The following is a 15,255-nucleotide window of genomic DNA, read 5'->3' on the forward strand; positions in this document are numbered from 1 at the left end:
TTTCTATTAAAAGAGGTTTTAATCCAACATGGTTTCTAAATATTAACCATGTACTAGTTTCCAGCTGTGACATGCAGTACAGTTAAAAAAAAATATATATGTACAAAACAATTGAATATAAAAATGAGCCCAGGTCCCCTGACGTCACAGTGAGTGTCAGTAAAACATGACAAGAGAGAGGAAAGAAATACAGGATTTCTTACAGGAAAAGGTCCAAAGAATTCCTTCTCAGAAAAGCAAAGTGTATTTATCACATTTGGAAGCAAACATTTGTTTTGCTTTTGTTCCTTCAGTGGTCTTGGAAACAGGAGTTGTAGAAGCTGCCTGTCAGACATCTTTGAATCTGGCCAGCACCTTCCCAAGCACCAGCTCGCTGTTAGGTACCGTGCTTTTGCCTGTTAGCAGCCAGCTGCTAGCAGGGAATTGGAACCCAAGCGGTCATTTTGTTCCAAATGAAATCTGCCTTTATTGTTCTAGCTCTGTTTTTCATTTACTCTGTTAGTACCATCTGCTCTCATTTTAATTATTTTTGTTAAAGCCACCTGTTCTGGTGCTATATTAATCTTTTTAATGTATACAGGTTTCTTAGTAATAGACCTGATGCCATATAAGAGAAGCATGCCACGCTTTTTCCAAGTAATACATGTTTACATGTGGATGCGCATTTCAAGGTAGGCTGTGCTACCCAAGAAAACATGAACTGATGGAAATTCAGAAAGTTTTTCCCTCAAAATATTAGATCAAGAGATGAATTGCCCTTTCACAGGATGGTAGGGAATGGGAGAGGGAGGGCTGGGAAAATTAATTTCTTTGCAGATGTTCTTTAGTTTGGAGGTTGACTTTTTTGCCTCTTCACAGTGGGAAGGAGATGTTGCCCTTGGGGGCACAGGTATCCTGAGTTTTTCAGATAATCATCTGTTTTGTGAGCCAGCAGACCAAGTGCAGTGCTACTTCTCATCTGAGAACCAGTATTCGCAATACAGAGCATGAGATCAGACAGGGCTATCTTGCACACCAATATTTGCAGGCTTTGATGAGCAGATAGTGTTGTTGGATGGTATTTGGCAAGCCTTCTTTACCAGTATGTCCAAACATGTACGAGGGCTTCCATGCAAATGGTAGGAAGGGCAGAGTAAGTTGATGCCTCTTCCGTTCTACGTCGTATCTTCGGTGAAATTGCAGAGACAGGAATGTGACCCCATCCAGGCAGCTTCAAAAGTGATCGTGAATGCTTGATGTGCCAGCTAACGTGAGGCACAATTACGCTTGAGTTTTGTTCTTGTTGCAGATTTCCAGTTGTCATTTCTTGTCAGAGATAGGCAGTAGATATTAATGTATTGAAACCAACACATTAACTGTAATCAATCAATGCCTTGATACGGCTGAGATATGGGAATACTCAGACTTTAGATAAAGAAATATTATTAGTTAATCAAGAAAAATATAAATGAAATAGAGGCATTCTGGGCCTCTCTTCTTTGGCACAGCAAGAAGTATTAAAGCTATAAGTGTTAAAGACTTGGAATTAAGAAAGCATATTAAAAGCTCTGCTATAAGTTTCAAATACTATGTTCTCATTTACTCAGTACATTGCAGTGCTGAGTAATGAGGGGCAATGGAGAACTGGTGTTTTGTTTGGATACAGACATCTGTAACAGGTTGAAATCTGTAGAATCTGTACTGTAAATCCTTACTTCTCAGTGTTTAATGGCGATGGGAATAGCGTCCTTTTCCACATCACTGCCCTATGCTTTGGTGATTCCATGAACAGTGAAGTGGAAAGAGGATATCAAGGCTGAATTAAGGGAGATGTTTCAATTGGCAGTGCATTCAGCAGAGAGGAAGGTGCTTGATCATCTTCCCTTCACGCTTCGTTGGTGTTTGGCTTTTCAGTCTGAGTCAGAATCAGAGTCCTCATCTGAAATTAATAATAAAAAAAAAACGCAACCAAACAAAAAAATCATAATAATGAAAACATAAACTGGAAGTTGCAGCAGCTTTAGCTCTTGCTGAGAGAGACCTACTGCTTCTCTGTGGGTGCCTGCTTTGAAGGATGTGGCGTATTTAGGAGGAAGCTTTTAAAATGACAGTGCTTGCTAACCTGATAGAGCCTGAAATAGTATTTCACAGGACCTGTGAAATGTTGCTGAGAGGCATTTAGACAGTGGCAACACAGATAACAGTTACAGTGAAAGAAGTCACAAAGATATTGTTAGCATGACCACCAAGAGGAAGTCTGCTTAAGATGTGCTTCCTGTACTAGAGTATTGCTCCCTGCTGTGGGTCACGGTTACGCACTGCCAGTTAAACGGATCTGAAAGCCAGAAGCTTTAGGGCATTAAGAAATCCCTATAGGCTTATAGAGATACATTTGCCCGAGCTTGAGACTGGGCTTGCAAGAAGCAAGAGATTTCTGGCCTTCGCAGTTGAGTAACAGCATGGATGTGGGTTTTTGTATTGGAGGAGCAGTGCTGCTGGGCAGAGCTCTTTCTTGGTCACATCACCAACACAAAGGTGCATGACTACCTGTTTGTAAGTTGATATGTTTCTCTATCTCCAGGCAAATGACCCAATATTTAGCCTAATTTTATACCCTAATAACCTGATTTGTTCTGAGGTAATTTCAGTTTGTGGGGAGAAAGTTCTTGTCTTTCTAAGAGTCTGTTTCCTGTGATCTGTTCATTTGTGTCTTCTTTCCTTAGTCTCTTTGGCCTAAAGCTTACAAAGCACTTAACAGTCTACTAAAATATCTGGAAATGACCGTTAGCTTTACTGTGTATCTTCTGGGATAAGTCGTAATAATAAAGAGATGATAAAGAGAAAAGAGCTTTTTAGACAACTAAACTAAGACATTTTGATGGGAGTCCCCTAAATCCAACTTCCAACTTCTACAGTAGAAGTTGGAAGTTGGATTTAGAGGACTTTCAAACGTAGATGGCACAAAACTGAGAAACTAAACTTCAAATTCTTGGCTTGCTAGTATCTTTATAAATAATTAAAATTCCAGTTCTGTTTTAAGACTGAGGAACTTCATAATTCAGCCTGCTCAAGGCATAGAAATCTCAGGTAGCCAAGAAAGGAAACTCTTTAATGAGTGCTCTTGCTCTCATATGAAGGGTGAATAGAGGAGAAAGTCTCATGCTCTGTGCTGTATGACCAAAATGGGGAATTTTACCTACCTTCTGACTTGCGCCTTTCAGGGGACTCAGAATTGCCTTGCTTGAGGAAAGTAACCAGGTCGTTAAACGTTATGTAGAAATCAATAGCATACACTATTGTGGCTATAAATCCAAATACCTAAAATAGCAAAATAATATTATCTTTAACAACAGTTTATGTCTATCAATGACAAACCAGAATAAGCTTAAGTGACAAAAGAAAATCTCTTGAGGAAAACTTGGGCTTGATTTTGGCTTGCCTCACTCTAAAAAGATGGGGATGGGAAAACCCTGTGACTGGCTGGCATCAACTAACTGAGAGCTATTTTGGGAGCCTGAGCAGTGATCCCTGCAGTTGCTCTGTCAGGTGTGTCCTTAGCCCTTCCCCGGGCTACATCCCTCTCTGTCTTTGCGCATGTCCTGAGTGTCCTGTACCAGGTACCACAGGAGAGTGTAACCTACACTGCCACCATCCCAGGGCATCTCTACCACTCACAAATCACCTCAGTTTCCCTAGAAATCTTTTTTTTTAAACTTATTTGCGGGGAGACACATGTCTATTACAGCATGAATTGGGTTGAGATAAAATGATTCTGGAGTTATCTATTCAATGTCAAAGCAGCAGATAGGGTAAATGCTATGTTGCACTGTTCCATGTCTAAACAGAGTGACAAAAATTACAACAAGATCCTTGTTGTGAAATTGAGTATAACATGAGATTGCTTGGTAAAGATCGGTGGCTAACAGTACTGGGTATTGTTCTTCCCTGTCTTCTAATGTCTTAATGCAAATTTCATTTATGAAGCATAAATTATTGATGCCTAGAGTCAAGTTGCAGATGGAGAGGCTGTATCTTATTTCTGAACAGAAAATGCTGACAGCAAAGGCTCTTGCCTGGACAGTCTGTATCCTGGAGGGTAAAATGACGCTGCTCTTGTTTCAACTCATCCAAATAAAATAAAGCAATAGAGGCACAAGGTTGAAATTACTTTAACTTGGATCATCCTTAGAAGTTACATGTATTATTATAATTTCCCCTTCATTCAAGTAATTTTTTCTTTAAGGAACAGATAAGTTTTATGTTCATTTTACAGTTGGTAAAATTAAAAAGCAGAATACATATAGATGCCTTCCCAAAGTAGTACAATTAACATTGAGCAGCAGCGTTTGGATGAAAACAGCCGTTCGTTGATTCAAAACCTGTTTTTCTAAATAACTGGCCATTTCTTCCTTGCTTAGGGCAAATTCTTTACATAGTTAATTGAAGAAGCTTCTACTACTTGCAGTGGGGTCAAAATTTCATTGTTTCTGATGTATGTGCCTATGTAATCCACCAAAATACTTAAGTGGGAAGCTCACATCTACTTACTCCTGCTGCTTTAGATGCTCCATCATTGTATTTTGAGACAGCAGCGATTGAAATGGCGAAGTAGATAACAGCAGCAGTGACGCAGCGCAAGAAATCCTGTAAAATAAACCATCTTGCATTGTCAGATCAGTCACGTAATTTCAAAATCCAAACTCCTCTAAGAATCGCTTCAAAAATTATAAATGTTTGGTGTTAAGTCACTGGACTTGCCTGGTGCTGAAGTGTGACTACAGCACGGTATTTGCAGCAGATGAGTTGCTCATCTGGGAAAGATTATTAAATGAAAGATGACTGAAATCTTAGCATTAGCTTCTGCTCCTACACGTTGGTATAAAGCCTCCTTTTATCACATTCTGAGACCTTTCTTCAAGGGCAGTCTTTCTGTGACATTTCACATGAGGCATCGCAAGGACTAATGGAAGAATAATTTGAAATGCCTTAAAAAATTTCACTTGTAAGCAGAACTGCAATAGCAAGTGCTCTGCAGGGGTACCACTGCCTATGGGAAGAACGCAAAATGAAAATTGCACAAGTGTGCTTGCTTCCCTACAGAATTAGCCTTGTCTGTAGGAACTCCTCATTCAGGAAATAAACACTTGTAGTGTTAGGGCTATCATTTATACTTAGTTATGTATACCTGGGCCTCCTGCAGCTAGCCTGAAGTGAACGTACCAATTTTTATCATAGAAATATGTGCTGCTGTAGCTCTGCAGGGCAAGGACCATGCCCTCTAATACAAGCAGTGATGTGCTGGAGCAGCCATATCTGTGAACTGTGTATTAAATGAAGAACTGTGATTGCTAGGGCATGTGTAAATCATGTGAATGGAAGAATGGTATCTTGACCTCTGTTCACAATTAGATCTTCTGCCTTTTCAGAACAGATGGATGGATAAGATACCATCTCAAGAGACAAATTCTACAAGAAACTTGATTCCTCTGGAGTCAGACTGAGGTTAGTTATCTACATTCTGTGGCTGGAGTATATTATAGTAATGGATATAATAAACATAAATGCTTTTTTGTCTTAGTTCTGGATAGTGAAATTGAGATTACCATCTGAAAAGCACACAAACTTTCATAGTCTGTCACTGCTGTTGTTTTATCCACAAAAAGGCCTTGCTAATGCTCCCTTTATAAGTTAAGAGTTCCCATTCAAATCTCACCAGGGTGAACTTGTGCTGGACTGTATCAAAAGAGAACCCAAATCGATCGGGTTAGTGTTTTTTTGTGTGTGTGTGTTTGTACTGCTAGATAAATGTTCCCTTATTAATGTATGTTTGAAGCAACAGAGACATCCAGCGGTCATTGAGCAGTAATTACTTGCAACTGCAAACCTGAAAACTCCCTAATGAGTAGCCAGTGACTGTGTGTGTGAGCCCCTGCCAAAAAGAGCTGCAGGGCATCCCCACTTAACAAATGTAGTTAGCCATTTGCATGTGAGTACGACTCTGCATCTGAACAGTACTTACTTAAGAATTTTCAAACATTTTAGTGAAGTAGGTGCATTACAATGCAGTGTGCCTCAGTTTCTGCATTTGTAAGGGTGGCAACATTGGTCAGGCTGATATTGGCTGCTTTTGAAAATTTCACTGCTAAACCATTTGCGCAGAATCAGGCATAAATTCTATGCTCTAGTAAAACTGTGCTTTGTGTCAACACCTAGAAAGTATATAGTAGATCACAGTTTAAAGAATGCTTTGGAACCTTTTGAATGAGAGGTAATATGGACATATTTCTTGTAAGATGGTAAAGTTGTTAGCAGCCAGCCTAAACTCCAGTACAGTCCCTTCTCTGATGTTCTACTGTACAATTAAATCTGTGCTTGTATTTCACATTTCACTTACCGTCAAAGGCCAGTAGAGTCCTTTAAACTTCTCATTAAGTTTGGAGGCATAGGCAAAAAAAAGAAACAACGCCAGCAGAAATTCTAGGAGTGGTGCCATCATGAAAGAGGCAGCTGAAGATGCAATATAGCAGATAAAGATGATAAATGACAGCACCTACAAGAAAAGGAAAACACTAGTTATTCGCATGGAAAAGCCTCAGGCAGCTGAGCAGCTTTGAAGTGTTACTCTGCTGGTGATGGCATATCTTGCTTCCCACTTCTCTTGCACCAAATGAATATTCTTGTTTGTTGAGGAATAACTCTAATGTCATTTATTTCAGTGTATGTAAAAGTAACTTTCCAGACAGCTTGATGCATTTGCACCTATCTGAGTCAATAATTTGCTCTGGATTGTAAGCAACTCTGATAACATAATTCTGAAAATAGAGTGGAACATTGCCAAGCAAACAGAGCTTTAAGCTTTCAACTATGACAGTTCTCATTTGAAACACAAATCTTAGTTCATATAGCCCAAAGTAACTCAGCATTTATAATCTCCTTGGAGCTGAAAGAAAGTATTCTGTTGATGGATAGAAAAGACCCGAGAATTAGTTATGTGCTTTCTGTACATCTCTGGTTCTAGTTTCCCAGTGTAAACAACTGTCTAGCTAGCATATTAAATAAAAACACTTTTTGTAAGTGCATTTATTATGTGTTAATTTACACCTGAGCTGCTGTACGCAGCCTTTCCTCTTGAAGGCAAATTTCTGCCCTGGGTGCTCAGATATGTTTTTGGTCACCATAGCAGTAGACACTGTTTAAGTACTAGACCAGCAGGATTTTCTCAACTTTAATTCTAAATTGGGAATTCATATTTTTCACTCATCTAACCCTAAAAATAGACATATTTCTCCCCTACATGGTACCTCTGAGGGCTTTGGGACCTTGGGACTTTTGGGTTCTCAAAAAGCACAAATGTTTGGACAGAGATCATCAGTGCATTTCCCTCATTAAATTTCATAACCATGGCTTTATTTGATTGTTGCTAGTGTGTGTTCCTGTGAACCACCTGTACTTAAATAAATACCTTCATTATATTTGAAAGGTAAGGCATTAATTGCGCCTATGAGAGATATGTCAAACCTCACATACATGCATCAAAAGAGCCCATTTACATATAGTGGGCAAATAAGCAGTTCAATCCTATTGAAATGATTTGTTAATTTGATAAATTAAGAAGCCTTTATTCTAAATTCTGTAAAAGCAGTCAGTTCTTGACCAGGACCATAGTAACGGGAGTATATTGTTTTGATCCATTAGGACTGGGTGGTAAATTTGAAAGGATGTGACATTTTCAGAAAAATACTGTATTTATCTTAAAAATGCCTCTGTGCAGTTCTTGTTTCATTAAGTTGTAGAAAGATGGTTTGATTTATTATACAGAGTTCATTTCCACACTGAGGGCTGTTGTCTGTTAATATTTATCCTATTTGTTGTTATTTCTCTTACTATTATTTGCTATTGCTTGAATAACCTCTTTGCAGGCTTTTCCAGAGTTTTCATATAGTGGGAGGGAACTCGATGTACATGTATCTTATCCTGTTATTTTATTTCTGTGAATGAAAAGTAATACATATTGTTTGAACAGAAGATGGACGTAACAGAACTTGAGAACTGATAGGAGGAGAGAGGACTTCTTCCTCCTCCTTGTCATACTGCCCATTCCTTCCCACCACCCCACCCAAGGAATGAGAACAGAAAGAACTCGACTTCAGCTTTGTGTATCTGGTTCACCCATGTTTGTGGAACGTAATTTAGACTTGGTTTCAAGTTTTCTAGGTTCAAAAAAATTGCTATGTAGATAGGACATCTCTTTCATGTTTATTCTTGTGTTTAAAAAAAACTCTCCCTTTTTTTCTGGCTACAGGAAAGCGTATGACAGCCGTGATCCAGAGACAGAGAAATACTCAGGGATGAACAGCAGCAGGGAGGAGATGCATTCAGGGTAGGTCCAACCAAGGAAAACCCTTTCAACATCAAAAAGTTAGACCTGACCTACACTTCGCAGATCCTTTATGAGAGAATTAAATGCATTATATGTTAAATAATACATCATATGACAGCAGTGAGGGAAGGTAAAGAGGCAAATTTCAGATCTGTAAGTTCATGAAGCACAGCAGAGATGACTTTGATCTCGGTTCCGTTTGATACGGTAACTCCTATGCTGCCTTTAAACTGTGAAAAAGGTTTTCTGTCAGAAGCATTAATTATTAGGTAAAATGAAGGGCCTTTCTGTTCTCTTAAGATCAGCCTTATGGTAATCTGTGTAATTTGAGGATCCCATGCTCTTCCCTTCAACCCCGTGGCCCTGAGCAGGTCTTCAGCAGTATGAAGCGCTCTACAGCAGAGCCTCAGGTGCTGCAACACAGCTCAGGACACAAACCATGTTTCATGCAAGAGCACTCCAAGGGGACTTTTCCTATTCCTCTGTGCTGGTGTGATGACAGTGTTCCTGTCTGGGTTAAAAATAAACTGCTGGACAGATGAAAGGATCAGCCTGAGCGTTCTGGCTTTCTAATCTGGTCCCATTCAAAGAAGGTGGCATCTGGCAAAGTATTGTCTATTATAAAACCTAGTCAATTGGCTGGTTACTTGCTCACACAAATGCCTTAGTTTTTGATAGAATCGGAGCAATCTCCTGCCTGTTCCTTAACCCTGGTGAATGGTGATCATACTCCCAGCTCAACCACCAAAATGACTGCTGGCTGGGGTCCAGCCACTCAGAGCTTTCCGTGCCTTACACTACTTGTCAGCATCCTATCGTGCTCAGGAAGGACATGTCAGGGCTGGATTAAAAAACTCTGAATTGCAAGAGTTCCCTTGATTTCAGTAGTTACTGATAACAATAGTAAAAGGGAAAGAAGCCAACACAAAGAGTGATAATTGCTCCTCTACTCATCCCTTGTTTTAGTGGTGTTCAGAGCCCGAAAAGGTCTGAGGAGTGTTTTATTACTAGCACATAAGTGAAATACCCACCCACAAAATACTGGATCAGCTTTGGAAAATGAAGGTTTGACAGACAGTATTTTTAGATGTTAGAGCCTTCAACGAGGTGAGGCTGGAAGGCACTCAGAGGGAAGCAGCAAGGCTTGGGAAGAAAAAATGAAACAAGAGGAAGGAGGTGCCTGATGGCTCTGTCAGGTGGTGGCTGCTGTGCTGCAACTTGTTCTTTGGCTTTCTTGCTTTGTTTGTCTGGTGCTTATGTCAGAGCCCTGACATGGATATTAATGCCTGATCTGCTCTGTAACTTGGGGACAGTTCTGCATAATACAAGAGCACACAAAGCTGTCAGCTTCTGACTGTTTCTCATTTCTCTTCTTGTAGAGCTCATTTCCCCTTCTGATGGGTGGAGTGCACAGACTCCCTGAGCAATATCCTAACAGTATTGTTATCTAAGACTATTTTCTCTGTTTTTTGAAACATAAAAGTGACTAGGTAACTTGTTAGCATCTGACCTTTTAATTGCAGTGCTAGTAAGTGAAGGAGTTGATACCATCTGAAAACTTGGTAACTTTAAAATATACTTCTCTTCCCCCAGTAAAAACACTGATGGGCCAGTTTGTACCCAGAAATAACGAACACCTATTTATTTACTTCTCCAGATTTCAAATCTTTGAGACAAATATCTAGCAAACTGAAAGTTGCTCTAAAATGACTACATCAAAGCAACCTTCAGAATGTAGCCTGACCCCTCTAAAGGACTGTCAAATGATCCAGTGCATGTCACGCTTGCTTCACACTTTTTTTTTAAACTGAAGTTGCACTTTTAAACATTCACTTCAGAGAGGTCATTTCTCTAACAGCTCTATATCAGCTATAAAAAAAAAAAAAGAGAGGAAGTTTGTGAGGCTCAGTGCAGTTGCAAGTTTATTTCTAGCACTTTCAAACTCAGAAAGTACTGCTGCTTTGGGGGGGGGGGGGGTGAAATGGGGGAGTGTTTATCAATTGCGTTAATTTGTATTTACATGGGGGGTTTTCTTTTGCTCCTGGGATTACATCCTTGTGATTGATAGCAGTTAAGGAGTCTGAGTTGTTCCTGCCCTCCTGCTGAAAGGTTAATGTGATCCTTGCCACCTTTGCTGTGGAGGAATATTTGAAGGCAAAAAGCTCTTGTTCAGCAAAGGGCAGAACAAGATCCTATCATGCTCTGGCCGTGGTATGAATATAAAAAGTCTTGTCAAGAGAAGAGGCCCAGTTTTTCACTAAGCACGTTTTTTTGGGGGAACGTACCCAATTAATGAAAAATATAATTAAATATTACTTTTTAAAAAAGGAACTCTTGGTATTGTATTTGATACAGTAAACTTCTTCCATGCAGTATTTACTTAATAATGTGTTTCTGGGCTTCATCAACTGGCCAGACACTATGAAGGCTATACTTTATCGCATAGCCAGCTTTCAATGTAAGGTATAAAATAAAATTACTTAGTGTGATTAAAGCAGCGTGCTCCTTAAGGGAAGACTGCTAAAGTGCTGAGGTCACAGGCAGGATGTGAAGGCGTTTGTCTCCCCTGTGCATGAAGAACAGACCCACTCCAGCCTGTGGGGGGATGACACGGATGCCAGGAAGCAGCTTACATCATTGTACACAACTCCACACGCCCTGCTGTACTTCACTTGCTGCTCTGTGTGGCCAAATGTGTGCAGCTCATTTCCCCCTCCACAGAAAAGAACAGGTTTGCTTAAATAGTTTAAAAAGTGACTAGCAGTGATGTCTTTTGGATAACTGTGTATTTTGTTACTGTTCACTAGCAGAGAGAGAGAGATCTTAGGGGTCTCTACTGTTGAGTTACTTCATGTTCCTTGTGGAGTCACCTTGGTTCTTGGTCCACCCAGAGTTAGTGGCAGGGCTCGCCTGGCTACAGACCCAGAGAAAGTCACAGGGCTTGTCTTCAGGGACGGCTTTGCACAGAGAATCTGGAAATGTCAGTTATGCAGTGCAGTTCAGAGAAGACTGAAAAGATAAAAGAAGAGAAGACAGACAGGAAAAGAAGAAAAAACAGATAAAACAATTTCTACATCCTTTGTGTTGTCACAAAGGTGACACAGGACAACCTGAGGTAGTCATATTTTTATTACACAATTCGTAATGCTATTGCATAGTGGATTCTAGGGAATGAGCATGGCTGTTCAATGGTTCCAACACGGGACAGAGGGAACTAGAAAATAGGCCTCTTATGCAGGAGGAGAGCATGGATGATGTGTTGGCCTTCAAGATGGCAACTTGAATATTAAGGAAAAATGAACAGCTTAAAATGAGTTTTGAAGTATATAGAAGATATGGTATGGAGAGAAAATAGAAAGGAAAATAAAAATAACCTTGTCAGAGAGAGTGGTGATTAGAAAGCAGTGGAGCCAGACAGAATAAACAGGATCAGGAGAGAGACAGCAAAGCTTATATACGTATTTGATGTTGCTGCTCCTTTTTGGCTGTGTAGCTATCCCAGATGGAATAAAAAATTCATAAGGTAGGAAGATCAAAAGGAAAAGGAGCAGGGGGAAAAACAACTTCCTTCTCTGAATAAAATTTGAGATGATTAAGCTTCTAGCTGTAATTAGTTTCATCACCAGCGTAACTTGTTCTAGAGGAAGTGCCAGAATGCCCAGATTTGGTAGCCCACAGAGCAGCTGACATGAAAGACTGGATGCTGACAGTGTTTGGGTGCACTTTCACTTTGTAGAAGAATGTGCGTGAATGTTATTTTAAGAATATTTTCAAAATGTTTTTTAAAAGCTGGCTCTGGCAGTTTCCTTCCCTCTGAGCTCCGCAGTCCTGCCCAGCAGGCTCACTTTTGGAGCTCCGTGCAGCTCTCCTCCAGGATGCCCCAGCAAAAGTGGTACCAGTGCTGCACGTGGCAGGCTGAGAGGCTCATTCCGTTTCCTTGGCTGTGTTCTGTGAAGGCTGGGGGCTTGGTTTCTCCAAGAAAGGCCACATTGTCTTCTGTGTCTACCAAGACCTCAAATGGTGCAAATTAAGGAGTGGTTGAATGTGGCAGTTGTCTGAATTCATAAAGTCCGTCAGTCTGCTCTAATTTATGACAGCTGAACTGATCGTATGTCAGCCAGGTCTATTGGACAAAACAAGACAATTTAATGGAGTTACTGGCACCAAGTGCATTAGCAGCAAGGTTGCTGGGCTGAAGGAATTTCCTGAATCCCAATTCTGTTCCTTGCAGTCATAGACTGAAAAGAAGTACAGCCATATAGCCCAGATATATTTGCAAGTTGCTTCTTTGCTTTGGTGGTATGATACTTTACAGAATATGATGGTTTGCTTTTTTTGATGTTGAAACAATTTTTTTTGGCATTTTCAGTAGCTGAACAAAGAACCTCTGAACTACCTGCAGGGGTGCTAATATTTGCATGACCTTAATGACTGAGAAATAAAGTGCATTTCTTGTGACTTGCCAAGCTGCTGAATAATGTCAGAGAGATTCAGTAGCAATAATGAGAAACCCATTTTGTTTCTGAGTAAAAGATGCTGTTCAAAATCTGCATCCCACGAATACAATTTACATGCATTTATGCAGGACCTCACCCAACCCTAGTACTGTCAAAGAGCAGGAATCAGACGTTTAATGCAACCAATGGAAAGCTAAAGCTGAAACACAGATTTCAACTATGATAGATTTAACTTGGACTCATCTTCAAATATCTGGCACTGTATTTCTTTAATTGTATACAGACTTTTTTTTTCAGGGGTCTGCGTTGTTTTCAGGGATTTCTTCTGGCAAAGCTGATGCTACTGGAGAGAAACTACTGCTGCCTCCCCTCTGCCAAGAAATGTCATCCTAAACATGTGGGCTGGCCTGCAAGGAGCTCACAGAAAGCTTACGCTGCAGCTTCGACAGATGGATCTTAGAGCTGCTTTCAGTCCGCCAAACCCTCAGGAAGCCCTAAATGGCCTTACAAAGGATAAATCCCTATTGTGTCAGGACACAGCAGTTTTTATTACTTTGGAGAGGCATAATCAGTACTTCTCTCTGTCAACAGAAGGGTAAGTCTGATCCCATGACCAGAATACTATTCCTCAAATATGTCACCCATCAGAAATGTTAAAAAGCCAGGCACCCTGAAAGTTGTCATTTGCTGGCTGTGAGGTTTTATGCGGAATTCCAGTACATGTCATAGTGCATAACAAAAATAGGTGCCAAAGAAGCAAAGTTGGTTGGGCTTTCGTATCATCTAAATGTGTTTCTTGTCAGCTGCAGATGCTGTATGAATAGGGAGCGGAGCTATGTGGAGTTTTAAGGCTTCCCAGCAGAGCTAACATGCCCCGTGACTTGCGGCTACCCAGCCCCAGGTGTGGATTCCCCACCGCAGAAAATGCCCTCACTTCCTGAACAAGCAGGCTCCTCTCAATGCCAGTCCTACAGCGCCAGGCTGCTTCCCCTCGCTGCCTGCCCCAGGACTGCGCCCAGAGACCAAAGGTTCACAGGAGCCGATGGGGAAGGGCTGTCTGGCCCCTTGCCATCACCCATCACCATGGGCACTGTGCAGTGTAGGGCAGCCAGGAGCCCGCCTGTGCTGCTGGCCCTTTCCTTTCTCTTGCTTGAATTGCCTTATTTCCTCCTCTGGGTTAGCGCAGGGGATAGCCACAGACATATTACAGATCTTAAACATACCCATGCCTGGTTTGGGTGGTCTTGGTGTTTGGCTACCTGCTGTCAAAACTGTCAATCTCCTGCTAAAATTACAGACAACTTTGAGTTTGGAAATTGAGAAGTTTAAAGATGCTAAAAGTAATTTCAATCACTTAACTTTCAGTTTAACTTTTGCTTTCTAAGTACCCACTACCCATGTGGCTGTGTTCCCTCTTTGCCTGCCAGCTGCCAACTGTTCATCTGTCAGGCTTTCTGGTGTTTTGCTCGCTGGTGTAACACTTGAAGCCCTTGATGGGCAAAGGCCTGTAATTAAGGCCATCCCAGACCTCACTACTTGACCCTAAGGAAAACCACAGTGTAGTTCTATGGGAGCAGTTTTTCCAGAGCAAGCTTGTTCTGTGCTATTCGGTACGTTAACAGTAAATCTCTGCCTTTGGGTGAGCCCCTGTGTCCTCCTGGGTGACCAGGGACAAACGAGTGTGGGGGAGCTCAGCCCCGCAGGCTGGAGGCTGCGCTCCCCTGCAGCAGGGCACCCATCACCAATTACCGAGTTCGGTCTGCAGCAGGCACCACAGGCTGCCGTGTGCCCCGTGCTAGCACCAGCACTTACCGCCCGTACCCGGGCACCGTGCTGCCTGTGCGCACCGTGCAAAGGGGGCAGAATGAAACACAAACCGCACGGGGTGCTGCTCCGGCCCCTCTCCCGCTTCCCCAGCGGGCTCTGCCTGCACCGGGGCCGCGGCACCCGCAGGCTGCAGCCCCCCCCCCCGCCCTTGCCGCCCGCCCCCGGCCCTTACCGACTCGGCGAGCAGCAGCTGCCCCTTGCGGGAGCCGAGGAAGTCCCGCGGCGGCAGCAGCGAGCGCAGCCCCGGCGGGGCGGCGGCCTCGGCCCCCGGCTCGGGCTCCTCCATGGCTGCGGCGGCCGCGGGCTGGCGAGGAGGAGCGCGGGCGGCTCGGGCTGCTGCTTTTTTTTTTTTTTTTTTTTTTGAAGGAGGGAAGCGGAAATCGTGACAATGCGGAAACGTGAAAAAAAAAAAGTTTCAGCATCCCCAAATCCGAGGGGTGGGGGCCCCCGGGGGGGCGGGATCCGCCGGCTGCCCCGCGGTGGCTGCGGGAGGGAGCCTGAGGGGGCAGTGCCCCCCCAGCACCTCGGTTCTCCCCTTAGCACCTCGTTCCCCCCGGCTTCCCCTTCCCCCTGCACTCCTGATGTTTTCACTCCTGTGCTGGGTAGCCCAGG

The 15,255-nt window shown here is 42.3% G+C and overlaps 1 protein-coding gene across 1 annotated transcript; it reads right to left on the bottom strand.

Annotated features, from left to right (window-relative positions):
• Positions 1-14,975, bottom strand: CMTM3 (CKLF like MARVEL transmembrane domain containing 3). The gene is made up of 5 exons (XM_032195667.1): positions 14,816-14,975; positions 6,374-6,529; positions 4,528-4,623; positions 3,180-3,297; positions 1-1,918 (listed from the first exon to the last, which is right to left on the bottom strand). The coding sequence occupies exons 1-5, from the start codon at positions 14,927-14,929 to the stop codon at positions 1,890-1,892; spliced, it is 513 nt and encodes a 170-aa protein (XP_032051558.1). The 5' UTR covers positions 14,930-14,975; the 3' UTR covers positions 1-1,889.
• Positions 14,976-15,255: the final 280 nt, after the last annotated feature.

Source organism: Aythya fuligula, chromosome 12 (assembly GCF_009819795.1).
Source record: "Aythya fuligula isolate bAytFul2 chromosome 12, bAytFul2.pri, whole genome shotgun sequence".
NCBI classification, from domain to species: domain Eukaryota; kingdom Metazoa; phylum Chordata; class Aves; order Anseriformes; family Anatidae; genus Aythya; species Aythya fuligula.